This window comes from Pavona decussata, unplaced genomic scaffold, assembly GCF_977016875.1.
Source record: "Pavona decussata unplaced genomic scaffold, jaPavDecu1.1 SCAFFOLD_137, whole genome shotgun sequence".
Taxonomy (NCBI): domain Eukaryota; kingdom Metazoa; phylum Cnidaria; class Anthozoa; order Scleractinia; family Agariciidae; genus Pavona; species Pavona decussata.
Window position 1 is genome coordinate 3,525,312 of NW_028145550.1, and position 12,189 is coordinate 3,537,500.

Below are 12,189 nucleotides of genomic sequence, written 5' to 3' on the forward strand. Positions count from 1 at the left end.
CTAAATCGTGAGTAGAACACACTAATTTTTTTAAGCCCGTAATAATTTTTATTGGTCTCTTCTTACGGCGGTTATGAATCGTATGCTAATAGTTGGAAGGTTCATTTTACGTTAACGAGATTTCAAATGGCAATGTAACTGTAGTATAGTGTAGTATTGTGCACTTGAAAGCTAAATAAATCGTTTTATATCTTTTATCTATCCGAGTGTATGTACGTCTGATTCGACTGATTCCTGTTCCTTCGCCACGCAGGTGTGTTACCAGCGTCGTTGTGACGCAAGTAAAATTGTTGCAAGTCGGTGTTCAAGATTTTTTTGTCCCTTTATGTAGTGTTTTCGAACAACGTAACCTTAGAAATGGGGGAATGTTTGTTTATACCAGGGGATAGAAGCACGGTCCTCCGGTTATACTGGAAATGTGCACCTGTGAAAAAAGCACCATGATGTGAAAACCCGAGAAACTGTTCCTCTCTTTAATAAAAAAACAATGTGCCGGCAGTTTAGTTACATGTCCATATCGTTTGTCTCCGGTGTTTGACAAATGCCTGGTTTTACGCCGGGCACTTTCATATGCCGGAAGCACCTGAAAACTGTGGAGCAAGACCAGGAAATTTATTCAAAAGAAGATTACACACCACCGAAAAAGGTAAATAAATTATATTGTTTTAGTTTGTATTTTTCCCCTCTCACACGCATAAATTCAATTTACAAGTGTGTGCTTTATCCGGTATAGCGCTCATACACTTCCAGTGGTGAAACCATGAACTGTGGAGAGCTAATGAAAAAAGTAGAAAAATTGGAATAGGAAAGGAGTACAAGGATAGAGAAATTTATGCTTCTAAAAAATATAGAAGGTATAACCTTATTGTCTCTGGAGAAAAAAAAGTTTACACCATGCTTAAGAAATAAAAATATATATTAAAAATAGTGAATGTTGTTGCCCACAATTACTGCTACATATGTTTAAAGATGAAGTAACCCCAATCACTCTACTTAGATATTGCAACAAAATTAAAGACTTTAACATTAAAATTGTGTTGATCTTACAGTGTCAGACATGCACAGAAAAAATGCTCAATTTGATGAAATGCAAAGGCAACTTCAGGCCAAGAATGGTGAACTCCAAAATGAAACGACAAACAGTAGATTTTCCGGTGCATTTAACCCCCCCCCCCCCCCCCCAAAAAAAAAAAAAAAAAAAAAAAAAAACCAGGAGCCCTCTCCTCCACTCCAATTGCATATAGCAACTGTAAGAAGTCACATCTAGTACTAGGATAGTTATTCAACACTTTTTGTACAAAGCTGTAGTATATTATTCTACTTGTGCCACATAATATACAAAGAGAGATTACAAGTACTTAAAATATTATATCTGCACATTTAAATTGACTCAAGGTATTAAATATATGTCTGGGAAAAGATAATGTTTTCTGTCCAGAGTAAAACTTTATCTTTTTAAGATTCTAAGGCCATGTGGAGTACTCCTTCATGCTCTCCTTTTGTCAGTATCTTACAAAAATGCATACAGTGCATTAATTTAGTTAATAACCGGCATGTACAATGTAAATAATATTTTAAACAGTCTCAATTCAAATCATTTTGCTAAAGGAGACACAACATTCAGTGCAATTTTCAAACAGTTCCATGAGGCCCTCACAAGACACTACGCCAGTGGTTGAGCAACCCTTTACAACCCCTCACAAATGGAAGCCTTTTGTGACAAGCACTCCCCAGGAATGTTTGAAGACATGCATGAAGCCATATATAATGATGACAAGAGAAAGCCATCTATGAAAAGAAGGAATCTTCAAAAATCCAGAGTTGTTGCCGTTCTTCAAAATCAGAGTTTCTTTTGAAACTAGGTAGCTTTCTACATGTACTTGTACATGTCTTCAAATCCCTGAATGATAAATCATGTTTATTCATTAATTTGTTTAATAAATCATTCTTAAGTGGAAACTATTATACAACCAAATTCAATTTTACTGGAGATTAACAATACAAAAAATGTACAGATAAAAGCAGTTTGACTACCAACCAAAACCTTAGGCAACAAAGAACATTTTTCTTGTAAAAACGATAAGATCAGGCAAGAAAAATGACCAAGAAACAAAAAAGGCCTACATACAGGATTCTCCAAAAGTATTTGCAACCCAAGCTACTACTTATTGTTATATACACAAAAAGGATTCTAATGGAATGACTCATTTGTTATCTGCAGAAAAACAACAGACTGCAAAAGGCAAATGGCCTCAATGTCAAGTTTTCAGGACTTACTTGACTTATTCCCTGTTACGCCCAGTGGAGCATAGGTCCATGGAAACTGCATCCCTCCATCTCGATCTGTTTTGGGCTAGCTTTTCAAGCCCCCTCCAGGTATAGCCCGCCTTGCCCACCTCATCGTCTACTGTTCTCCTCCAGCTGTTCCTGGGGCGACCTCGACTTCTCTTAGCCTGTGGGTTCCATCTCAGTGCATGCCTGGTTATATTGCTTTTGGTTTTCGGAGCGTGTCCCCGATCCAATCCCATTTGCGCCTCTTTATCTGGGTGTCGATTCTCTCCTCTTCAGCTCTTTTCCACAATTCTTCGTTCCTTATGACCTCTGGCCAGTGGATGCCCATGATGGACATCAGGCATCTGTTGACAAAGGACTGCAGTTTTCTGGAGGTTTCATTGGTTGCCCTCCATGTCTCTGAACCATGCAGCAGGACAGACTTCACGATGGTGTTGAATATCCTTAACTTGGTCTTTCTGGATATCACCTTTGATCTCCATACAGGCCTCAGTATTGCAAAAGCAGTTCTTGCCTTCCCAATCCTTGCCAGTATGTCCCGATTAAACCCACCATCCTTGCTGATGTAGCTGCCAAGGTATGTGAAGTCCTCCACTTCATCGATTGCTTCCCCATCCAGCTTGATGTTATCTACGTTCCTGGTCTTAACCCTCATCACCTTTGTCTTGGATTTGCGGATCCTAAGGCCCGTCTTCGCTGAGATCTTTGCAAGCCACGGTACCTTGGCTTCCATGCCCTGATGGTTATGGGAGAGGAGAGCAATGTCATCGGCGTATTCCAGATCTTCCAGACGGGTTGTGAGGGTCCACTGTATGCCATCACGATCTGCCTCTGTCGTGCGCCGCATTATCCAGTCGATGGATAGCAGAAACAAAAAGGGCGACAACAGGCATCCCTGGCGTACTCCTGTTAGCATTTCGAACATCTCAGAAAGTACTCCATTGTGGATAACTCTACAGGTACATTTCTCATAGCTCTTCTGTATGAGAAGGATATATTTCTCACGGATGCCCCAGTGACGTAACAGTTTCCACAACACAACCCTACCAATGCTGTCAAAGGCCTTCTCATAATCCACAAAGGTCACAAACACGGGAGAGTTCCACTCAAGAGACTGCTCCACAATGATCCTCAAGGTGGCTATGTGATCCGTACATGACCTTTCCTTCCGGAACCCAGCCTGTTCATCTCGCAGACGGTCATCCAACTCTGCTTTCAGTCTCTCCAGGATTATCCTGTTCAACACTTTTCCAGCAGTTGATAACAGCATGATGCCTCTCCAGTTCTTGCACTCATTCAGATCTCCCTTCTTCGGGAGCTTGATCAAATAGCCTTCTTTCCAGTCATCTGGTATCTCATTTGTTTCCCGGATCTTACCAAAGAGGTTGTATAACATCTCAGCCGAGGTTTCCAGGTCTGCCTTGATGGCTTCTGGTGGTATGCCATCTGGACCAGCTGCCTTTTCATTCTTCAGATGTCTGATGGCTCTCTTGACCTCCTCTTTGCTTGGTCTGCTCTCATTAACCTCCAAAAGTGTGTCAGCAGGTGCTATGTCTGGAATGTCGCTCGACGGTGGTCTGTTCAGGAGTTCCCTAAAGTGGTCTGCCCACCTTTTACGCTGCTCCTCTTGGTCGGTGAGCAATTCTCCACTCTTGGCTCTGACAGGTCTGTCTGGGATCTTTTTAGCACCTGCCAGTGTTCTTGTGATGGAATAGAGCTCTTTCATGTCACCCTTGCTGGCTGCTTCCTCCGCCTGTTTTCCGAGACTGTTCTTTTCTAATGCTTCGTTTGACCTCGTTGTCGGCTTCGGAGTATTTGGCCTGAGCGTCTGCTTTCCTGACTCTCGTCTTGCTATGATTCAACACCTCCTTCGCCTTTTTCCTGGCTTCAATCCTGCTCATTGTATCCACACTTGCATAAGCCCTGTGCTGTTTGGACTTCCTTCCCAGAGTCTCCTCAAACGTCTTCCTCCATGCGTCTTTTATGCCCCGCCACAATTTGTTAACTACTCTTTGGTCTTCTCCCTTGCTAAGGTGTTCCTCGTTTACCTGCAGACTTGCTAGCACCTGGTACTTGTTGGAGATGGTGAGCTGGAACATCTTCTTTGTCTCCTCCACCTTAAGCATCTCGATGTTGTATTTGTAACTTGTCTTCTTTCGGCCGGTGTTGAAGTTCTTCAGTTTCAACCGGCATCTGCCCATGAGAAGGTTATGATCTGAAGCTACGACTGCCCCTCTCTTTACTCTGACATCCAACAGCGATCTTCTGAACCTGGATGACACACAGATGTGGTCAGTCTGGTTCTCAGCCCAGTTGTCTGGAGAAACCCATTTCGCTCATTTCGCCAAGACCATGCTTCCCCATGACTGTCTCAAAGCCTGTATCGTGCTCCCCACCTTAGCATTGAAATCTCCAAGGAGCAGTATCAGGTCCTTCCTGGCTACTCCATCGATAACCCCCTGTAGCCTCGCATAGAACTCCGACTTTACTTCATCATCCGCATCGTTGGTTGGGGCATAGCACTAGATAAAGGTGGCTTTGCCAACCTTAGTGTAGAACCTAGCTGTGATAATCCTGGATGATATTGGGTTCCAATCTATGAGAGACCTGGCAGCTTGCGGCGTCAGCATAAATCCAACTCCCTCTGTATGGGAAGCATTTGCACTGTCATGGCCAGAGTAGAGGACGGTCTGTCCAGTCAACAGTCGTATGCACCCAGACTCGAGCCACCTTGTCTCGCAGAGGCCCAAGATTGACAGGTTGTATGCAGTCATCTCCGCAGCAATCTGTGCACTCTTGCCTGCTTCGTACATGGTCCTGATGTTCCATGTACCGAACAGTGTGGTTGCCTTGGGAGTAAGTAGGGGGGTCGGCATCACGGCTTCCTTTCGGCTTTCCCTGTGATGCGTCATACGGGTCCCCAAGGAGACCCCTTCTCCTCCCAAGACAGATTTGACTTTGCACGTGTTTCCTATGATTTCTGTAATCGCTTGTATCCACTTAGTGGGTGATTGGCCCACCAAGCTTCACCAGAGCCCCGTTGGCCAGGCTTTTCAGGGTTCTGAGCAGGCCTTCATGGCTACCGTAGAGGCCTGGAGGAGCCAGTCCCCCGCCATACTTTACCCTGCACAGCAATCCCCTACTTACCTGTTCCCAGCTACCACGACATGGACGAGGGGTTGGACTTTGGTAGCCAAAGTTTTCCGGGGCATCCTATAATTCCTTATGGCTGTCCAAGGAATAAGATATTCTGTCCATCCCAATGCAGTTTGCAACCATCAAAAAGAACTGGCGACCAAAAACCAAGAGAAAGTTCAAAAGGTCATACAAGAAGCAATTCAGGTATACATTGGAATAATTTGCTTTTCAATTAAGTAGCCAAAACCTCAAATAAACACTTATCAGGGCCGTGAACTCTGTTGAGTTTGCTTTGCACGCTATGATTTATCAGCCAGATCTGTTGGTCTGACAGTACCAGCAATAAATAGTATATGTATCTTGACACCTCATTTACAGCCTATTTATGAAGTGAAAGGTGGTTTGATTCAGTAAATCTTTTGCAGAAAAACAGATTTTACATTCTCAAAGGAACTGCCTTTTCAAACAAAAATTCAAAAATCAAACTTGGGTAACAAAAAACACGCTTCATACAGATACTGCCCACAGCAAATCGTAGCATGTTAACCAGTCATGCACCCTTTCCAACAAAATCAAGATAAAAGGTTGTACTTGTTTCTCATTTAATGGTAAGGATATGATTGTCCAAAAATTGAAGCTGAACAAAAGGACAATTTTGAAATTGCATGTTAAACACTCACTTGAGGAATAATAGTAACACAAAAATTTAAACATGTGTGTGCATTAGTATAAAAGAATTTCAAAACTAACATTGGCAGATGCTGCACATTGAAATTGAGTTGATCACTACCTCTGAAGTTTTTAGACAGCAAAATGCAATTGGCATGAGAAGTCATGCAAGTTAATAATTTAAAATATACAGTTCAACTTGTCCAGGTTTTACTGTCTATGACAACCTGCTTATTTCAATTCACATGTTTCATTGCATGTACATGAAGAAGAAAGCCCTCATCATACTGATAGTCAATCTTGTACCCAGAGTCCTCTGGCTCTTTGATCAGTGGTTGGTCGCCAAGAGGGTACTGGAATTTGATCGCAGGATTTTTGCGGTAAAACAATGGAAGTCATTAAAGAGCTTGTACAGAGCAATTCTGGCGCCTACCCACTGACCAAAAAGCCTGAGGACTCCAGGTACGAGATTGACTGATAGTGGATGACATCCATTTCATCCATACATCCCATCCACCAACCACAAGTCAAACAAGTACTGCCACGCACATGTGCAGTGGACTCATTGATGTCCACAAATCTGTACTAGCAGTCCCTAGACCATGTCAAATCTAAAATGTTCATCACAATGTTGATGTCGTGAACAAAAATGGTTTTATCCAAAGGTGCAGAGAAGAATTTCTGTTCAAGCAATCCTTGAACAATATTCTCTGGATCTCTCTCACAATACTTCAACTCAAGCTACATGGCTACACTGTCCTCAGAGCACAGAACGCTGAAGATGTCTGATGCCGAGGAGAGCTGTGAAAATCTACAGCAAAAAAACGAAAATAAGTTCCACCATTAGACTACATGAGGAATGTAGATTTTTATCGCATTTTACATGTATCCATATAATAACCCAAGAACAAGAAAATGCCAGTGACAGAGTTACATATCATTTTTATTCAATTTTCTAAGGTCTACCAGGCATGAATTGGAACTGTTGAACACAGCATTGCTAATAGATGAGTTTGTATCAAGAAAAATTTGTCAAAATTGTCAAAATAGCTTTGACTTGACAAGGTAAACAATGAATCTATCACAAAAAGTTCTTTTTATTTATTACAATTTTATAATAGCATAATTTACAATAATCTACAATTATAACAACATAAGAAGTCAGATATAAAATAAAATCACCCTGAACCAACTTGAAGTTGATAAACTGCAGTGCAAGCAAGTTTAAACATATTAAAAACGTCATCGATCGTTCATTCAAACAGCTCAGAACTTGAGATTATAAACTGTCCACATTTGTAGAGAGCACCTATCGACAACTTTCGAAGAAAAAACTGTTTCGAGTGTAGCGGTTTATTAGTCCAAGTAAGGAGAAAAGTGAACAATTTACAAACTGTGACATCATAAAATCATGATTACCTACACTAGAAAAACCAAAATTAAACTGACCTGATAAATGTATTTCCTTGGCTTTCAAATATCTAGTAGAAGATGATGAGATCGCGGAAGGCGATGGAAGTGACAATGACCCTCATGATTCAAACCAAGACACAAGCACTTGCGACGGGGACGAAGATTCAGACATTGATGAGGATAAGACAGTATTTCAGTCGAGTAAAGGAAATCCAAAAACGACCATGCATAGGAAGGTTTTCAGCCGTAAAACAAACGTGAAGTGCATGCAGAAGTAGCCAGATCCATGTAACCAGTCAATCTTCCAGAGCCAGCCAAAGAGAATGTTAAAAGTGCCGTGCTGTGCGAATAATTAAGCTTCGTAGCAGAGTATCCCATGTCGTTCATTTGCAGTTTCACCACAAAGGAGTCTCCGACCCAAAACGGCTTTTTTGAAAGCCACTCAAGATAAATAAAAGTTAATGGCCAACAAACATAACCTTGCATGCCAACGCTTTGACTCAGTTGATCGCACATTCAAACTGAAGAGAAACAGGAACTCAAATCCGAATTCACTAATCCCACCCCATTTTTCAATTACACTTTCCTTACTTCATATATAATTGAATGTCTAAACTCTTGTAGACGTCTTGAAAACACACGGTTGTTTCTCCAAATTCCTTTGCGGTCGAATAAAACGCGTTCGAAATCCAAAACAAGCATGCGCAATAACGCCATTCTAGGAGTGTGAGGTCATATTTTTTCGACCAATCAGCCGTTTTTGAGCCCTGTCGTCCTCTAAAACTTTCTGCAATTTAAATTTTCAGCTTTACTATCCGAAGAGATCAAACTATATAAGCTCACAGAAACATGTATTTAAAAGGCCACAAAACGATCCTCGGACACAAGAGACAACATTTTAAGTATTTTGTTATAATGGTCTCGTTGGGTGCCCTAACAATAGCGACATATCCCGAAAAAAAGCTGCTTTTCTCTCTTTAGGACAATGCAGAGAATGAGTGGGCGTACCAAAGAGCTGTTACAATCCAGGCGTACTATGACTATCACCCGATCCCAGTACCTTTCAACATTATTTCTATACCTGTGTCTATATTCTGTCATCGCCAAAGGGAGAAATCTCGTAACAGGGAAATTGACTTACATATGGTGAGTTATTGATCAGAGATTTTAAATAGAAAAAAGAGGCGAAGTCGAGGTGTTGTTGTTGTTGTTGTTGTTTTTTTTTTTAATTTTTTTTTTTTTAACCAAGTTCGAGGTGTTTAGAAATAGGATGATGAAACACTGTTTCGAGTACAGTCAACTCTTTCATAGAGACCACTTCTCGTTAGCGACCACCTCCCGTAAGCGACCACTTCGTAAACAACCGTTTTGTTTCACAATTAATTCTGTTTCAAGAGCTCTCTCGTAAGCGACCACCACTCAAATTTCTTAAAGGACTGCGACCACTTTTTAGGCCAGAAATTTGACATATTCTTTTGTTTTCTGTTTCCCATAAGCGACCACCCAACATAATCACGCATGATCGTTAGTTAATAATTACTCAGAAGAGGAAAAAGTTCAATTTTTAATGACGCTACCCCGGACTGCTGACAGACAATAACAGTGGCCTTTTCCAAAATGTTATACGAAGTTTCATCAGAAGAATGAATAGATTGTCTAGGCGCTAATTAACTTGAAATATGCCAGTGGTTTCAATCTTTTCCTTAAGCCGTGGAATAAAAATGTGATTGTCTCCGTAGAAAATGTAAGTATTAGCCCAAATTTAGCTGATAAGGTAATATTTCTTGTAATTAATTAATCAATCTAGCATTAGGCTATTTTGTTCACACTTCCCGTAAGCGACCACTTTGTCGTGCCCCAAGGGTGGTCGCTTACGAGAGAGTTGACTGTATTTGATATAGCTTCTCAAACTATTAACAATTCTTGGAGAAATCTAAGCAAAAGTTCACCAAATTTTGTGATAACTAACAACACTTCTCCAAACCTCCTTCACTAACGGTAGTGATCTCATTTGTTTTCTCTTCATGAATTATTAATGCTTTTTTTTTTTTCCAGAGCCAACTGTTCCAGTTTGATCGGCTAAAAGTTAACAAAACTGATGATGATAGTTTGAACCTTGCCGAATAGCACTTTAGTAATGTTCGGAGAATATTGCCCTCTGTCTTTGTCGTAGGCATCTTGCTTTGCTTGAGCCCCACCAGAAAAATACCGTTTTTTGTCATTGTAAAAGAACATTTTGATAAAACAAAACTATCAATAATATATCATAGCAATCCGAAGATAGTTATGGCTTGTCAGTCAAGATATTTAATGTCAAGTAATTAAATTTTGCTGGCATAAATTTTAAAATATTGAAATTTTAATGGCAAGTTTGCATGTGGTGGGTTTCTGTGTTAATATTATTTGGGAACGAGCACGAACCTCTTTCAGCAATTTAAGTGATACCTATACATGATAATATACTTATAGATGGATACCTATCTTGTTTACTTGTGGTTTATTAATGTTTTTCGATGAAATTGGTCATTTGCGCATTTTCCATGTGCTTATGAGTAAAGAAAGCAGAGAGTGATGACAAGGGTAGTCAACAAATTGTTTGAGCATTTCTTTCCTTAAAATAGCCTGTTTCTTTTGACAATAACACCATTTTAATAATAATTTCAATACTTGTTTTACGCATTTTAAAACAGAATATTCGTAAGTACTTACCTGATTTAGCAGTTATTAAACCAGCGCCAGTGGTACAATTTCAAACACGTTTGAAGGTAATCAAAGGGTAGCCAGATCTTACTTTTATCTAACGAACAATACCTTTTTTACTTGCGAGGCTTCGACTTTTTTTATCATCATGGTAAACGCAAGAAATCTTCACTGAATAGCTTCGCCAATTTTACACTCTCCGTCCAATGTTTTTTTAATTAATTATTTTTTTTTTGAAGCGCGAAAAGTGGCAAAAAGACATTGGTATTCCTCTTTTGCAAAGGTACAGAGACAAATATGGGGATTCATTTCCTCCTACAGGTACGTAATTCTACCAAATTACACAATAGCTTACTACAATAGCTTGACAATAGCTTACCAACAGGCAGTTTCCGATGGGTCGTAGATTTATCAGTCTTGACAGGATGGTCATTATCACCATTCCAAGAGTTAAGTGGTGCGATTTGCTGGTATTAGGAATAAAAGTAAAATGTTTCTCGAAATGGTCTTCATTAAAACAAAAATTTAAATTTGTCTATAAAAAGTGGTTGTATATTTACAAAATCTCACGTAATTAAAAAAAAACTAATATTAGTAATTTTAATGAGTTGTGCTATAAAGGAGGAAGTCGATGCTCAGCAGGTTTTTAGTGCTTGATTGATTGATTGGTCAATATAAATGCAAGATTTTATTGATGAATTTACCGGTGTAAATCTCCAAAAATCTGTTAAGAAAAGGATTTATACAGATCATGTGTACATTTCATAATCATTTATACATTACTAAAAGTCCGAAATTTAATCTATCAGCCCTCGCTATTCCCTATTTCAACCCTTTTTCATACCACCAGTGAGGTTGTTATTCACCTGAGTTTTAAGCTAAATTGAGACTGGTGAATAACAAGAGATACTGTGTGAATCATGAAGTAAATGATAGTGCAAATGACCATGACCCATTTATCGAAACCAATAAGAAAATGAAAAAAAAAAGGTTGAATAAAACGTGACATAACGGCAACTTTAGTCTAGTACAGTCGAACCTCTTTATTACGGACATCAAGGGGACAGGAATAAGTCTCCGTATTATAGAGGTGTCCGTTTTAGAGAAGTAGGCTTTATATGGATTTCAGTCTCTCGGGGACCAAGTGAACTGTCCGTAATGGAGAGGTGTCCGTAAGGAGAGGTTCGACTGCATCGTTTTCTGACTTATTTTTATTGATGCTCAGTTTATAAGACATAACTTGGGATAAGTCAAAGTTTTAGCATGTAATTGTAATGTACAACCACGTATTATAGAGGTGTCCGTTTTAGAGAAGTAGGCTTTATATGGATTTCAGTCTCTCGGGGACCAAGTGAACTGTCCGTAATAGAGAGGTGTCCGTAAGGAGAGGTTCGACTGCATCGTTTTCTGACTTATTTTTATTGATGCTCAGTTTATAAGACATAACTTGGGATAAGTCAAAGTTTTAGCATGTAATTGTAATGTACAACCACGATATGTTGTCAGTGACACAGTAATGTCTTTACCAGACGTATAATCAGAAGCTGAATTAGATTCCCTTTAATGTTCAACATCAAAATTCAGATAAAAAGTTTTGCTCTTTCAAAATAACCACATTTTAATCGGTGTAACATGTTTTATTTAATATAGACAAGCATCACCAGATGCTTCAGGACACAGAAAATACAGAAAGGATGGTCACGCAGGTTCTTTATGGAACTTTCAAAAATCGGGAAGACTCTGAAGCTCTTCTTCCTACAGGTCAAAAGGTACACCTTCAAAAGTACTTATTTACAAGTACCATTCCAAAAGTGGAGGCGCGGTGGTGTGGTGGTTAGCGCGTCGGACTTTCGATCGGACGGTCGGAGGATCTGAGGGTCGTTGGTTCGAGGCCAGGTTGGTCTCTTCATTGCTGTGTTGTTTCCTTAGACAAGAAACTTTGCTCCACATTGTCTCTCTTCACCCAGGTGTATAAAT

General features: G+C 39.9%; 1 protein-coding gene across 1 annotated transcript in view; it reads left to right on the forward strand.

The window, feature by feature from the left end:
• LOC146467382 (short transient receptor potential channel 5-like) overlaps nt 1–12,189 on the forward strand; it is a 61,389-nt gene that overhangs the window by 37,841 nt on the left and 11,359 nt on the right. Inside the window, exons 16-18 of the mRNA XM_085126045.1 lie at nt 8,494–8,658; nt 10,452–10,533; nt 11,863–11,981. Of these exons, the coding sequence (XP_084982171.1) occupies nt 8,494–8,658; nt 10,452–10,533; nt 11,863–11,981 (366 nt within the window). The remainder of the gene's footprint in view (nt 1–8,493; nt 8,659–10,451; nt 10,534–11,862; nt 11,982–12,189) is intronic.